The following is a 16,381-nucleotide window of genomic DNA, read 5'->3' on the forward strand; positions in this document are numbered from 1 at the left end:
TGTTGGCATCCAAGACAAACCATTATAAGCTCCTAGCTAATTAAGAATGGCATGAGAAACTATGATCTCTAAGTTGTCATTGCAAACATGTTTCTCTCACAACAAAGCTGAATCAGGCACGATGAGCTAGTCATATTTACAAAAACAAAATAGATCGAGTTCATATCAGCTTTTCTAGGCTCAGTCACTTCATCATATATCGTCATTATTGCCTTTCACTTGCACGACCGAATGATGTGAAGAATAATAAGAGTGCTCGTGCATTGGACTAAGCTAGAATCTGCAAGCAAACACAAAGGAGAAGACAAAGTAATATGGCTCTTTGACAGATAAACAGATATGCATGCGAGAGCCACTAAACATTGTGACCATGGTCTTCTACCTTGACCCAAAGAAAAAGAAAACTATTTACACGGGAAAGCTCCCAACAAGCAAAAGAAGAACGAGAAATCTGTTTGGGTTTTCTCAAACTAGACAAACACATGAGAAGAAAGCGAGAAAAAGAAATAAACTAGCATGGATGATACAGTGGAAAAGTGTGAACACCGACTATCAAAGTGAAAGTGTGAGCATGAATAGAAAGTCGGTGAGAAACACGTACTCCCCCAAGCTTAGGCTTTTGGCCTAAGTTGGTCTACTCCCATGGCTGGTCCGGGCAATATCCAAAATCATAATGGGGGTTGTACGGGAGCGCGGCAGCTACCGCCTGAATAGCTGCCTCACGGAGGCGAGCAGCCTTTGCCTCCCTCTCATACTCCTCTGCCTCTCCTCTCGTTATGTAATATCTCTGTTTTACCTAAAAGTCAAAGAAGGCAGGAGCAGGAAGGGTAATATGGAAAACACGCTGTCGGTTAAATATTAACCGGTATAGGAGGGGTTCATTATCCCTCTCAAGGAACTGATAACGTGTCATAGCGACGCGATCAAGGAAAGCTGTATGGAGCGGGGGATCTCCTTCGCGGATGGGTATTCCAAGAAAATTTGCTATGCGAGTGGCATAGATCCCACCAAAGAAATCCCCTTCATTAGCATTATTATTGAGCCTCCTTGCTATTATAGCTCCCATGTTGAAACTTCTATCACCCGTTACTGCACTCTTAAGAATACTAAGGTCAGGTGCGCAGAGGTGACAATGCTCGATCTTGCCGTTAATGCATCTACCTATGAAGAGGGCAAAGTAATGCAAGGCAGGAAAATGAATGCTCCCCATGGTAGCCTGCGTAATATCTCTAGTTTCTCCGACAGTTATACTAGAGAAAAAATCTCTAACCGAAGATTTAGGAACATCATTGAGACTACCCCAATCAGGTATCTTGCAAATTCTATTGAAATCCTCTAAATCCATGGTATATGATTTGTCATAGAGATCAAACAGTACAGATGTGTCAGGGCCAGCTGAAAATTTGAATCTACGAACAAAAGAGGCAGTGAGAGTAGTATACTGTTCACATTTATCGGAGATGAATTCTTCAAGTCCAACATTGTGAACAAGTGTATCAAACTCGTCTTTGAAACCTGCATCAATCATGAACTCATCAGAAGGCCATTCACATGGTTGTACCTGTGCGTTCCTCGGTTGGTAAGGATCGGGTTCCCGAATCGCGAGACGGGACCCCTCTTGCTTGAGGAACCACCATGATAGTTTCTCCTGAACATCTTCCTTTTCTGAAATTTTTAGTAACTCAAAGGAAAAGTGAACAAGGCTCAACGAAACTCATAGCAACTACTCCAACAAGTGCCTAGAGGCCATATCACGCATCAAAATTACTTGGGACCAGCTAAAATTAGCATGCAAAGCTCAAGAACAGGGTCACCAAGGCAGCAAAAATACGCAACGAATAAGGCACTAGAGCAAAAACTAATTGGACCAATGGAGGAGTCACATACCAAGGAACAATTCCCCAAAACTGTTTGGTGAATGGGGCTTTGCACAAGGAGATCGAAAATCGCAGCAAGAAGAGCAAGAACACGGGTTTGAGCTGTAGAATGATTTTTTATGAAGATAGGAGAAGGAGATGGGAGCTGGAATAAGTGGAGGGGGACACGTGGGCCCCACAAGCCTGGTAGGCGCGACCAGGGGGTGCCCGCGCCTCCTGGGCTTGTGACCCACTGGTGCATCCCCCTGACTAGCTCTCCGTCTCAGAATTTTTTTAAAAATCCAGAAAAAATCATACTTGATTTTCAGGGCATTCAGAGAAATTTTATTTTTGGGACACTTTTCTAAGGGACGCAAAAAGCAGAAAACAGGAAAAACTAAAGCTAAATCTATCATTTTTCTTCTAAGCAACCGAAGGTAAAGGTTCGGAACAGAGGGTTGTGACTCCTAGATTCATCCATCTCATGGTCATCAAAAGAAATCCGTCAATGAGGTTGATCAAGTCTCCTTGACAAACTTTTTTCGAATCGCATGAAAACGGAGAATTTTTGAATAGTCACTAGGTTACATCAATGGGGATGTGCATATCCCCAACAAGCAAATCATACTTCATCTTAACAGTAGGTATAGGGCATTCAAAGCTCCCAATAAGAATCGATGAATTTTTTTCAATAGCATTGATGCAATGTACTCGATATTGTTTCTTTGGAAAGTGCACCGTATGCTCATTACCATTGACATGGAAAGTGACATTGCCTTTGTTGCAATCAATAACAGCCCCTGCAGTGTTTAAAAAGGGTCTTCCAAGGATGACCGCCATGACATCATACTCGGGAATATCCAGAATAACAAAGTCCGTTAAGATAGTAACGTTAGCAACCACAACAGGCACATCCTCGCAAATGCCGATAGGGAAAGTAGTTGATTTGTCGGCCATTTGCACAGAGATTTCAGTGGGTGTCAACTTATCCAGTTCAAGCCTACGATAAAGAGAGAGAGAGGCATAACACTAACACCGGCTCCAAGGTCGCATAAAGCAGTTCTAACGTAGTTTCCTTTAATGGAGCAAGGTATAGTGGGCATTCCGGGATCACCTAGTTTCTTAGGAGTTCCACCCTTGAAGGTGTAATTAGTGAGCATGGTGGAAATCTCAACCTCAGGTATCCTCCTCTTATTAGTCACAATATCCTTCATGTAGTTAGCATAAGGAGACATTTTGAGCATATCTGTCAAACACATTTGCAGAAAGATAGGTCTAATCATTTCAACAAATTGCTCAAAATCCTCATCATCCTTTTTCTTGGATGGTTTGGGGGAAAAGGGAATGGGTTTCTGAACCCATGGTTCCCTTTCTTTACCATGCTTCCTAGCAGTGAAGTCGTTCTTATCGTATCTCTTGTTCTTAGGTTGTGGGTTATCAAGATCAACTGGTTCAATCTACACATCCTTATCATTGCTAGGTTGAGCATCAACATGAACATCACTATCGATATTATCACTAGGCTCATGTTCATCACCAGATTGTGTTTCGGCATCAGAAACAGAGACATCGTTTGGACTCTCGGGTGCAACAACAACGGGGTTGCTAGCGTGCAAGTTCCTATCATCTTTTTTTTTTCTAGGATGACTAGGTGCCTCGGTGCTAACTCCTTGAGAATCTTTTTCAATTCTCTTAGGATGACCCTGAGGATACAAAGGTTCCTGGGTCATTCTACCGCCTCTAGTGACGACTCTGATAGAATTGTCATTCAACTCATCGAGCAAGTCATTGTGAGCCTTAAGTACTTGTTCTACCTGAGTAGTAACCACAGAGGCATGTTTACTCAAGAGCTTAAGATCATTGACATTTCTATCTACACAAGCACTTAAATGACTAAGCATGCGAGCATTCTGTTCCAATTGTCTGCTAACATAATCATTGAAACTTTGTTGTTTGGCAACAAAGTTATCAAATTCATCTAGGCATAAGCTAGCAGGTTTATCAAAAGGAATATCACTCTCATTGAATCTACGAAGAGAATTTACCTCTACTACCTGTGTCGGGTTATCAAGACCATGGATCTCTTCGATAGGTGGTAGATTTTTGACATCTTCAGATTTAATGCCTTTCTCTTTCATAGATTTCTTAGCTTCTTGCATATCTTCAGGACTGAGAAATAGGATACCTCTTTTCTTCGGAGTTGGCTTCGGAGGTGGTTCGGGAATAGTCCAAGCATTCTCATTGCACAAGATATTATTCAATAGAATCTCACCTTGTTCCACAGTTCGTTCCCTGAAAACACAACTGGCACAACTATCTAGGTGGTCCCTAGAAGTATCGGTTAGTTCATTATAGAAGATATCAAGTATTTCATTCTTTTCAAGAGGGTGATCAGGCAAAGCATTCAGTAGCTGAACGAGCCTCCCCCAAGCTTGTGGGAGACTCTCTTCTTCAACTTGCGCAAAGTTGTATGTTTACTGCAAGGCAGCTTGCTTCTTATGGGCAGGAAATTATTTTCCAGAGAAGTAGTAGATCATATCCTGGGGACTACACACACAACCAGGAGCAAGAGAAGTGAATCAAGTCTTAGCATCATCCTTTAGCGAGAAAGGAAATATCTTAAGGATATAGTAGTGGCGGATCTTTTCCTCACTCGTGAATAGGGTGGCTATATCGTGCAGCTTAGTACGATGTGCTACAACCGTTTCAGACTCATAACAATGAAAAGGATCATATTCGACCAAAGTGATTAACTCAGGGTCAACAGAGAATTCATAATCCTTATCGGTCACAAAGATAGGCGAAGTAGCAAACTTCGGGTCGTATTTCATCCTAGCGTTCAAAGATTTTTCTTTCCACTTACGTAGTAATTTCTCAAGATCATAGCTATCCTTACAAGCAAGAAAGTCCTCAGCCATCTCTCCCTCCATAACATAACCCTCAGGCATATCAGGCAATTCATATCTAGGAGAGCTAGTTCTAACACGTGAAATAGCAGGTTCTACTTCAATAATCTCAGCAGTCTCAGAAGTATCATCACATCTAGCAGCAACTCTAGCAATTTGTGCATCTAGGAATGCACCTAGTGGCAAAGCAGTATCAAGCAAAGCATCATCACAAGCATCATGGACAGCAGAAGTAGCATCATCAAGCACAAGCGACACATCAAAATTTCTAGCAGGAGGTGCTGTCGCAAACTTACTCATAACTCAAGGTGAATCAAGTGCAGAGCTAGATGGCAGTTCCTTACCTGTCCTCGTAGTTGAGGGCAAGACTTTAGTTTTTGGATCTCTCGGATTCATCATAGTGATCAGCAGACGTAAATCCCAAGTGACTCACAGAATAGAGCTATGCCTCCCTGGCAACGGCACCAGAAAATAGTCTTGATAACCCACAAGTATAGGGGATCGCAACAGTTTTCGAGGATAGAGTATTCAACCCAAATTTGTTGATTCGACACAAGGGGAAGCCAAAGAATATTTTCGGGTATTAGCAGTTGAGTTGTCAATTCAACCACACCTGAAAGACTTAGTATCTGCAGCAAAGTATCAGTAGCAAAGTGGTGTGATAACAACAGTAGCAATGGTAATAGTAGCAGCAGTGACAACAGTAGCTACAGAGTAACAGTAGTAACAATGACAGCTGTAGTGACAGAGTAACAGCAGCAGCAGTGACAGCAGTAGCGACAAAGTAACGTAGCAAGGACCAGTAGGAAAAACTCGTAGGCATTGGATCGGTGATGGATAATTATGCCGGATGACATTCATCATGCAAGAGTTATAACATGTGCAGATATGTAATTAGCTCCAGTTCGTCAAAGTAATGTAGGCATGTATTTCGTATGTAGTCATACATGTTTAGGGAAAAGAACTTGCATGATATCTATTGTCCATCCCTCCCGTGGCAGCGGGGTCCTAGTGTAAACTACGGGATATTAAGGTTCTCCTTTCAATAGAGAACCGAAACAAAGCATTAACACTTAGTGAATACATGAACTCCTCATACTATGGTCATCTTCGGGAGTGGTTCCGGCTATTGTCGCTCCAGGGTTGCCGGGTCATAACACATAGTAGGTGAATACAACTTGCAAGATAGGATCAAGAACACACATATATTGACGAGAACATAATAGGTTCAGATCTGAAATCATGGCACTCGGGCCCTAGTGACAAGCATTAAGCATGGCAAAGTAGTAGCAACATCAATCTCAGAACATAGTGGATACTAGGGATCAATCCCCATCAAAACTAACTCGATTACATGATAGATCTCATCCAATCCATCACCGTACAGCAAGCCTACGATGAGATTACTCATGAACGGTGAAGAGCATCATGGAATTGGCGATGAAGGAAGGATGGTGATGACGATGGCGACGATCTCCCCTCTCTGGAGCCCAGAACGGACTCCAGATCTGCCCTCTAGAGGAAGAACAGGTGGTGGCGGCGCCTCCGTATCGTAAAACGCGATGAACTCTTCTCCTTGATTTTTTTCCGGACGAAAGGGACTAAATAGAGCTGGAGTTGGAGGCGGCGGAGCCCTGAGGGCCCCACAAGCCTGCTATGCGCGACCAGGGGGCCGCCCCTGGTGGGCTTGTGGGCTCCTCGCTCCACTTCCCTGGTTGATTCTTGCGCCAGTATTTTTTCATATATTCCACAAAAAATCCTCGTAAATTTCCAGATCATTCCGAGAACTTTTATTTCTACGCAAAAACAACACTATGGCAATTCTGCTGAAAACAACGTTAGTCCGGGTTAGTTCCATTCAAATCATGCAAATTAGAGTCCAAAACAAGGGCAAAAGAGTTTGGAAAAGTAGATACGACAGATTCGTATCACTCGTCATCATGTGCAGGAAGTTATGTGCGTCCACGCGCGATGCGGGAGATGCCGCAACCGTAGTTGCTGGAGCTGCAGCTGCTGCGATGAATCTGGTGAAGAAGGAGGTGGCGGGCTCCGACTGGATCATGTCCGAGCTGGAGGTGAAGGCATCGAGCGGCGCAATGCGTGCAGGTGCGCAAGTCGGGGACAAGTAGGTGGTCCACGAGGCACTTCTTCTCATTTCTCTTTCGTAGTTAGTGCTAAGATTAAGAATATAGGGTTATTTGTTAGATTATGATTGTTGCGTTAGTATAGTTGGTTTGATGGTGTTTTGTATCGGATTCGTGCTTGGTACTATATAATCGAGTAGTTAGAAATATTTGGAATTGAATTGTTACAATTAATTTCATTAATTCACATGGCTAGATTTGTCATGTGACATCTTCATTTGCACTCATTTTTGGCATATATTTCTATACCATACTTCAGTTGATCATAAATTCAAGCATTTATTTTGTGTAGATTTGGCGATTATTAAAAAAGTATGCATTAATTTATGTACACATACCAATTTATTTCAACCGCACCTTTTCAACATAGTTTTAAGCTTTGCTTCACTATCCAAAATCACAATGTTTAGGTAGACTTAATTTTTTATTTTCATTTTTTACTCTAATTATGAACTTCTCCACCATATACAGTTTTATTAGTTTTGTAGTGAAATATGTGAACATGCATATGCAAAATGCAAATAGGTTAATATTATGGATAATATGATCAATTTGATTTTCATGTATATTTGAATTTTCTATTGCTTTGTTGTAATTAATAGTAATGGATGTACTTTTATATTGCAGGAGGAAGATCCTGTGGGCAACAAGAGGAAGTTGGCCATGACTGGGTTCAAGGACCAGTATGATCCTGACTTTGTTGATGACGACGTCTACGAGGTAAAGCGTATTTGAAATTTGTTTGTTTTACTATATGATCAATGTGACTTTCATGTATATTTGTTTTACTATATGAATTCAACTCATCTTTGTGTGTAGTATAACTTTGGAGATGATATGGACGACGGGAACGTCGACTTCTTAGTATCGAAGGAAGTCGAGAAAATCAAGGACCGGAGAACGGCTGCCTACTACAAGAGAAAGAAGTTCTGGTGCCCCTACTATACCACCAAGACAAAGCTCAAGGACGGGCTCTTTGAGCACCTTGTCTCTCATGCAGGGGATGCATCAAAGAGTGGGAAGGATGCCAAGATCAGGGCGTAGCATGTAGCCCTCCTAAAGGCTTTGACTCCCGTATAATAGCCCTCCTTAATCTTGATCATCTAATATTTTCCTTTTGTTAAAGTCCATGTGGTTGTGAATTGTTGAAAGATTGTATATTTTATAATGTAGTATGTGAACTGTTGGAGTTTATTTGTGGTTTATATTACCTTATGTTCTATATTATCTTGTGTTTATATTATTTTATGAAAAAGGAGTGTTAAAAATAATTCTAAAGGAGTCTAGCAAATGTATGAAAGAAATAAAAAATATATAGAGGAATAATAAAATGGTTGTGTCTAGGGCACATCTAGATGTGCCATAGTTATTTCACATCTAGATGACTTAATTTATCAAAAAAGAAGAGAAAAATGGGAATGAAAATATCTAAATGTACAATACTTATGGCACATCTAAATGTGCTTTAGCAAAAATGAAATAAATAGTAGTTAAAAAGGTGTGTGCAAAAAATCAACATTTGTATTAAGAATTGAGTTTTCCATGTCCTCCCTTGTCATCGAGTGTGCAAATGTAGGGTCCATGCCTAATATGAGATCGTTTGGACACACTATGCCATGGTTAACCCTAGACCTCCAACAACAGCTCAACCATGCGGTGATAGCCGCATGTCTGTCCACGGCACATGCACAAGCTGTCACGCACTGGGAGGTCGTCCCCTTGAATATGGCAGGCTCATGAAGGCGACCCTTCCAGGCAGGTTCATCGTGTGAGCCAGCAGTTCTTGGGGATGATGATGAGGACATCAATACCATTGTTACACTCACAACCCCAGTGTTGGAGAACGTTGCATGGGAAATAATTTTGTTCCTACGCACACGAAAAACCTATCCATGGTGATGATCATCTACGAGAGGGGAGATCGGATACACATACCCTTGTAGATCGCTAAGCGGGAAGCGTTAAGAAACGCGATTCATGTAGTCGAACGTCTTCGCGATCCAGATCGCAAGTCATCCCGCGATCCAATCGCGATCTAGCGCCGAATGGAAGACACCTCTGCGTTCAGCACACGTACAGCTCGATGACGATCTCCGCCTTCTTGATCCAGCAAGAGAGACGAAGAGGTAGCTGAATTCTCCGGCAGCACGACGACGTGACGGTGATGATGGAGGAGCTACTCCGGCAGGGCTTCGCCGTACCGTATCGAACTAGCTACAGGTGTGTCACAAGGTGGTGGAGGGAGAGAGGGCTACGCCGTGGCTCGAGGTGCTAAAAGCCTCTCTACCCTCCACTATATATAGGAGGGGGTGGAGGGGTGGCGCCCTAGGGACTTGCCCTAGGGTTCGGTCGGCGCAAGGAGGAGGGAGGAGTCCTCCTCCAAGTCGGTTTGGAGGAGGAGAACTCCTCTCCAATTCGGTTTGGCCCCACCTCTCTTTCCTTCTCCACTTCGCCTGAATAGGCCCTCTTGGCTGGCCACCATCCCACTAGGAGCTGATGCGCCACTCTTGGGCCAGTTATCCGCGTGATGACACTTTAGTTACCCTGAAGGATGACGACTTTAGTTATCCGAGATGGCAAAAAAGCATGGCAACTTTTCTGTTTTGGTAAACTATAGTTGCCATGTCTAATTAACGATAGTTATCGTGTGTAATCAAACTATAATTGCCATGTGTGATTAACTACTTATCCTATGTGATTTGTGATTAACTAGTTGTCACGTGTGGTCCAACTATAGTTACCATGTATGGTTAATTATATTTTTCATGTGTTTACTAAGTTGTCACGTACGCACAACTGCAATTGTCATCGTAGTTACCACGTGTGTTTATCTAGTTGTCACGTAAGCGCAACTACAGTTGCCATCTAGCAACGTACGAATGTTGTGTGGCGAAGAGCAGTTCAGCCACACGCGTGCTGACTATGTGTTGACTGTGTGGGCGAAAACTATTGATGACAACTGCGCGCTGTGGATCGTGTGGGCAAACTCTTCAACACCCACACACACCATGATACTTATATGGCACACAAAAGTCAACAAACGTTGTTAACATTCATGTAAAAGAATCAATGTGGATCGACATGTGTGAACGAAATGCAAACATGCCACACATATGAACTGGATTTCTTATTTATTTTTTCAATAGTTCATGCAGCGTTTTCTTCTTTTTGTTTTATTTTCAAGAGGCCTATTTGCCCATGAGTTTTTGGGTAACTTCAGTCCATGAGCTGTATACTTGTGTTCGATGACATTTTGGCGAGCTATGAGGACTACCACCTTCTTTTCGGTTTATATGTATATCTTATATTTTTCCAACTTTCTTTCTATTGCTTCACAATACATGTTTAGATTCCAAAGTGCATTAAATCATCACCTACTAGAAAACTAGCCGATGCATGTAAAGAGACTTGGTTATTTAGGGCGCGTTCGGACTCCCTCCGCTGGCGGTCCAGTGTTAATTAGGGGAGTTCCTAAAACGCAGCGGTCCAGTGTTAATTAGGGGAGTTCCTAAAACGCAGCTCCGCCCACTCCGCTCCGTGAAGGGCTGCCGAACAGACCCTTATTGATCACTCGTGCATGCATTGCAATTAATGCGTTGCTATTTTCTTTTAAAACAAGCACATTAATTAAGTATTTTAGCAAATTTTAAAAATCATTTCATCACTTACCATCAACCTTGGTTGGTGAGTTTGTCGAATTGAACCATATAAAACGGAGGGAAGGAGTACTAATAGCCGGCTGCTCCCCAGACCCAAAACGCCCTTTAATATGTTATATATATATTAACATGAATGCATCATATTTTTACATTTTATAAATTTTATCTTATTTCATACTAAAAAGAGAATTAAGAAAATATATAATCACCGTAAAAAGTGTTTTATGTTACGTAAAATTACAAGCGTAAAATATAATGTAAAGTTTACATAAAATGCAATTTCTCTTGTCTTACAACACATATAATTTATTTCTTACGTCAAATTTTATATAGTGAATCAATACGAATATACCTATTTGTATTTAAAATGTAACTTATTTATAAAACAATCGTAAAATTACCTCGGGTGAAGAATAAATTATTCTGCACACTGGTTATGATTAATGAATAGACTTTGGGATTGACTATTCTTTACCTGAGTGAGGAATAGTTATTCTTCATCCTTCTTTATTTTAATATGAATGTATCGTAATTTCATGTTTCATAAATTTTATCTATTTTATATTAAAAAGAGAACGTAGGAAAATATATAATGATCGTAAAAAATATTTTATGTTACATAAAATTACAAACGTAAAAACACATTGTAAAATACACATAAAATGCAATTTTTTGGTCTTATGACCTATATTTTCGTTTTTATGCTAAATTTTACGTAGCGAAACAATATGAATGTAACTACTTGTATTTTGAATGTAATTTATTTACGAAATAATTGTAAGATTACCTCGAGTGAAGAATAACTTATTTTGTACCCTGAATGATGAATAAACTTTCTATATATATTAAAATAGAAAAACATACTCGTTTATTCTTAAAGCCTTATGAACATGTAATGATTATTTGAACTCAACAAAGTTGCCATGATGGCTCAAGTCGTCCGGAATACAAGCACAACCATGTGATGATCGAAACAAACCTGCACGCAATCGCATCCGGGACCGGCTTGTCAATCCGCATATGGTTCACTGTCTCCGCAGCATGTCGCAAACTTGCAATTGTTCCTTCGGTCCTTGCTCTACAGACTGCTTCTTTACTCCTCCTAAACAGGTGTGAGTCGTCGTCGCCTCACCACGCCCTGCACGCAGAGAGTACAAGGATCAAAGCCTGATGGCGTAAGAACTGGATCGCATCGGAAATCCATAAACGTAGCCGCCCACAGGACGTGGCAGCAGAGCCGCAGTTTTGATACAGTGGCTGCTGCCACTCAGAAGCCGAGCGACCCCCCTCAACCACAGAGGTGAGAAGGGCACCTCACGATCACTGCACAGTTTTGCCATCGAATGGCTAGGCGTCCCAGACCCTGACCTTGCTGGCTCATGGCATTGTGATAGCCACAGGTCGATGTGCTTGACGATCTGCTTCCTTACTGTGTTCACCGCTTCTGGGGACGTGCAGTTTGAAGAGTCACCTAACCAAGATAATGTGCAATATGTCAGAACTTTCCCTGAATTGGAAGACGAGTCAAAGGCTTCAGATAAGCTACTACATTGTAGGAAAAAATAATAATCAATTACTCCCTCTGATCCATCTTAATTGTGGATCGGAGGGAGTACTATCTTGATCCTCAAGAAAATGAGGGCACTAGAACTAATTTTGAGAAGAGTTATGTTGTACTCCCTCCGTACCTAAATATAAGTCTTTTAAAATATTTCACTAGGTGTCTATATACGGAGCAAAATAAATGAATCTATACTCTAAAGTATGTTTATATACATCCGTATGTAGTCTATTAGTTGAACCTTTAGAAAGACTTATATTTAGGAACGGAGGGAGTACTCTATATTCTCATAATAAACTTTGCAGGAAACCGAGTTTTGCAATCCACCTTCAATCCTGAAAGGAAGCTGGGGACATCCTCTCAAATCAGTGCCATGTCCGCAGTTGCTACATTTGATTATGTATGATGGCACTGCACATGTTGTACTACCACCGTTAGTACACACACCAAAGCGTGAGAAATCATTCAAGGGGTGTATAGTAAATGCTCTAAAGAGCAAGGCTATTGAGCCATGAAATAGCCAGAATGCAGTAGAAATTTAAAGACTCACTGCCTTCCGATGATTTCTGTTTGGAGGCATGACGCCATGGATCTTGAGAGCCATTTGTGAACACAATTTTAGAAGCTGCACATGTGTAATGCAAAATTAGGAAGAAAGCAAATTGGGTTATCACTGTCAATAATTTATAAATTGCAGAAGTTGCAATCTATTGCACACTACACTCCTAAGTGCTTGGTAACACCGCTTTCTCGAAAAAAAGAAGTTGCAACCCATAAAATTAAAATCAGAGAATCCAAGAATGCTCATGGTAGGCAAACAACAACAACAACAACGACAACAAAGCCTTTAGTCCTAAACAAGTTGGGGTAGGCTAGAGCTGAAACCTATAAGACCTCGCAACCAACCCATGGCTCTGGCACATGGATAGCTAGCTTCCACACACTCCTGTCCATGGCTAGTTCTTTAGTGATATTCCAGTCCTTCAGATCTCTCTTTACGGACACACAAATGCAACAATTTGCAAGATACACAAAAGGGTTAATTCATGTAGTAATGCGGCGGTGTTACCAGCTACATGAATAAGGGGCATGGTAAGGGTGCCAACTGGACTACTGATGTCATTTTACAAGCATAGATACCTTAACTATCACAAGTAACTTTGGTTTACTAGTAATAAATGGGGGACATTGTTAAGTAAACAGGGGGGAAATAAAGTGAAAGACGAACCAGCAATACTTGTCCCTCCGTAATATAAGTTTGTCATGAACACATCGGGATAAACTCCTTCTCCATAAACATTTTTACACAGGTCCAAATTGTACCTAGAGGAACACAAAAGCAAAGCAATCAGAAGAAATAGTACTAGTTTATAATATACCTGATTACAGAAAGGTAAGCAACAGATAGTTGTAAAACATATACAGGATATATGCCATGCAGTGCAGAGTATTAAAGATGTAGTTTTTGCCCCGCTTTTGGGCACTGACTTTTTGGGATCAATTAGAGATGCTCTTAGATTAGTCTCCCCTTCTCTTTCTCACTGCCTCATCAGGAAGCAATTAAGACTTTTAGGACCTTCTCAATGATAATTCAGGTGGAGAACCTTCCCCTCCCAGTACATACTTAGGAAAAAAAAGTTTGGCACAGTACCTTGTATCGATCTGCGCAGAACGAACACTATCATTTTTGGGTGCGACTTGAAAATAGGCAACTTCACTGCAAACTTGGAACCACCAAAGCCTAGAACCTATTTTTTTTAAGGAAAATGTAAATGAACAGTAAATATTTCAGCCATGTCTGTCAGTAAGAAAGAAGAAATGCCATGGTGTTTCACTTGATGGTCTTCACTGTAAGTACAATTTCCGATCCACATCGAAAGAAAACAAGTAGAGCCATCATTTAAACATACTAGAATCATCGGGAGTTGTTTCCTTCAAATACTCTTGATCATAAGAAGATACTGTAGTCCCCAATTTTTTAATGTAGTAATCTTTCACAAAGTGAGCATATGTTTCCTGCAAAGTCAGCATCGAATCTTATAAAATCCATGTGCATATCCAAAAAAGGCTGCTAGAATAGTGAAATATATCAGCAAGGAAACTAGAATAGTCACAATAAGCTAAATGGAGAATAAGAAATAGTCACATGCTGATTACTGTGAAATTTAAAATGTTTGAATCACCATCACCCAGATAAGAGTACATCAGCTTTTATAGTCGCCATGTGCCTCTCACTGATCAGTGGCTCTTAGATGGTAATTGAACTAGTATAGCTTAAGTTTCACTTTTTTTGACAAATGCAAATTTATTTATTTACTCTCATTTGTAGAAAGCTTTTCAAGAAGCCTAAGAAACCAAGCAAATGAGAGGTGCTCATGTATGATTAATTACATAACGAAGGTATTTAGTTATTCACCACCAAACTTTCCCCCTTTTTCTTCGCATTTGCTAGAGGGGAGCACAAGGCATCAGGATTCCCATACTGGAACTGCAAAATATCGTAGGTTCTCAGTAAGCCCAAAATATATGTCAGTGCGATAGTAAAGCAGCATTACAAATTGACTGTTCATACTGTTGTCGCTGCTGCATCTGCCAGTAGAAAGAGGAAGTCACCGTCATTTTTCAACTGCATGTACAGGAAACAAATCGACAGCGTGGTGAAGATTGTGAAAAGTTACTGAACACTAGTTGATTTGGCCACATGAAATTTGCAGCCAACTGTCATGCTGCAAAGTAAAACTGCACCTATTAAATCACACTGGCAATACCACAAGGTGACAAGGGATTACCGAATCTGCTCCGAACAAGGCCTTCACCGAGTGGCTATCCGACAGAAGCTGTTTGTCGACAAGTCTGGTTATTTCCTGAAGGGCAGCTTTGCACTCAGGGCCAGCCGAATCTCCGACCTGCGTAAAGGCGAGCATGCAGAAACTTGAATTGAGCCCAATATAGATTATAGAGCAGAGAGCAATACGCTAGTTCAGCAGCCGGGGTTTAGTTCAATCCATCCCGCAGAATCATGACGCGTCTCCATGCCAGTGTGCACACACCTGCTTGTCGAAATCAGTGAAGTTGTACACAGCAAGAACCACCCCAGAGCTCGCTAGGCTTCCGCATGTCAGGTGAGGGAACTTGAGCCTGAACCAGGCGCTGAGAGCCCCGGAGTAGGAGACCCCGAAGACGAACCACGGATTGTCGAACCCCGCGCTCCGGTTGTACCGAGAATTCAGTTTTTCCTGCGAATCCCGGAGAAAAACAAGATGCTACTCAGAACAGATAATCCGTATTCTGTAACTCTGTCAGCGCGTGCGTGAGCGTGACCCGGCCGACCTGGTAATACTGGCGGAAGACGGCGAGGTCGAAGAGCGCCTGCTTGGACGAGAGGAACCTGAGGTTGTCGGTGGTGAGGCTGTCGAACGGGGAGCTCTTGCCGTAGTACCGGTGCTCCGGCGTCACCACGGCCGCGCCGAACTTCTTGGCGATGACGGCCAGGTAGTCGTTGGGGATGCCGTCGCAGGAGGACTCGCCGCAGATGCGCAGGAACACCGGCCCCGTGGGGTCGTCGTGGTAGTCGAGGAACTCGAAGTAGCGCTGCTTGAATTGGCGATGGTCCTGCGGGCAAGATCGTACATGGCGCTCTCATGGACCACACACACGGAATCTAGGCAAAATTCAGGGGGGGCGAAATCCACGGGTGGTTGGGAGGGGGAGAGGGCTTACGCTGGAGGAGAAGTGGTCGAGGCGTTGGCTCATCCAGCGCTCCTCCCGCGCCAGGTATCTGCTCGGGGCGGCCGAGAGCTCGCCGCCGGCGGTCCGCGGGCGGTGGCTGAACCCGAGCGGCTCGGCGCTGCGCGCGAGGAGGAGGAGGAAGGAGGCGCCGAGGAGGGAGGCGAGCCCAGCGCGGGACACCATTTTTTCCGGCTGCTAGAATCTCCTTCGGTCCTTCCCTTCCCTTCCCACTGTCGAGTGTTTGTTTTGGAGCGCGACCGCGCCGGTAGCCGATTTGACTAGTCTCAGTGGGACGCACTACGCAGCAAAAACAAAAACAAAAAAACAGCTAATTTAAATATAATTCGTAATGAAGCAACGTCACAGCCGGTGCACCGTGCACGGGAAGAACGTCCGATTGTTAATCAGATACTTCCTCCATAAAGAAATAGAAGAGCGTTTATGTCACTAAAGGAACCAGACAATCCTTTCTGGGTAATTTAACTCGTTGCAAAGCGCGCCATGCTCTGGCATGGACATGCCTAGG

The 16,381-nt window shown here is 42.4% G+C and overlaps 1 protein-coding gene across 2 annotated transcripts; it reads right to left on the minus strand.

Annotated features, from left to right (window-relative positions):
* Positions 1-11,386: 11,386 nt before the first annotated feature.
* On the minus strand, positions 11,387-16,126 carry LOC123434300 (probable serine protease EDA2). 2 transcript variants are annotated; one of them, XM_045115504.1, is made up of 13 exons: positions 15,847-16,126; positions 15,457-15,738; positions 15,177-15,362; positions 14,916-15,032; positions 14,699-14,752; positions 14,543-14,614; positions 14,037-14,142; positions 13,778-13,874; positions 13,355-13,449; positions 12,677-12,751; positions 12,454-12,537; positions 11,879-12,036; positions 11,387-11,703 (listed from the first exon to the last, which is right to left on the minus strand). In XM_045115504.1, the coding sequence occupies exons 1-13, from the start codon at positions 16,036-16,038 to the stop codon at positions 11,668-11,670; spliced, it is 1,554 nt and encodes a 517-aa protein (XP_044971439.1). In that variant the 5' UTR covers positions 16,039-16,126; the 3' UTR covers positions 11,387-11,667. The 2 variants fall into 2 exon arrangements, with proteins under 2 accessions (XP_044971439.1, XP_044971440.1); XM_045115505.1 differs by having other exon boundaries at positions 11,934-12,036; positions 15,847-16,092.
* Between the last annotated feature and the right edge of the window lie 255 nt (positions 16,127-16,381).

This window comes from Hordeum vulgare, chromosome 1H (genome assembly GCF_904849725.1).
Source record: "Hordeum vulgare subsp. vulgare chromosome 1H, MorexV3_pseudomolecules_assembly, whole genome shotgun sequence".
In the NCBI taxonomy this organism is placed as follows: domain Eukaryota; kingdom Viridiplantae; phylum Streptophyta; class Magnoliopsida; order Poales; family Poaceae; genus Hordeum; species Hordeum vulgare.

Excerpts from the sequence above, each read along its gene's own strand:
- LOC123434300 (XM_045115504.1), bottom strand. The coding sequence starts at position 16,038 with ATGGTGTCCCGCGCTGGGCTCGCCTCCCTCCTCGGCGCCTCCTTCCTC. Across the intron at positions 13,450-13,777 it reads TCTGCGCAGATCGATACAAG|GTACAATTTGGACCTGTGTA; the intron begins GTACTGTGCCAA and ends GTGTTCCTCTAG. Across the intron at positions 12,037-12,453 it reads GCTTCCTTTCAGGATTGAAG|GTGACTCTTCAAACTGCACG; the intron begins GTGGATTGCAAA and ends TATCTTGGTTAG.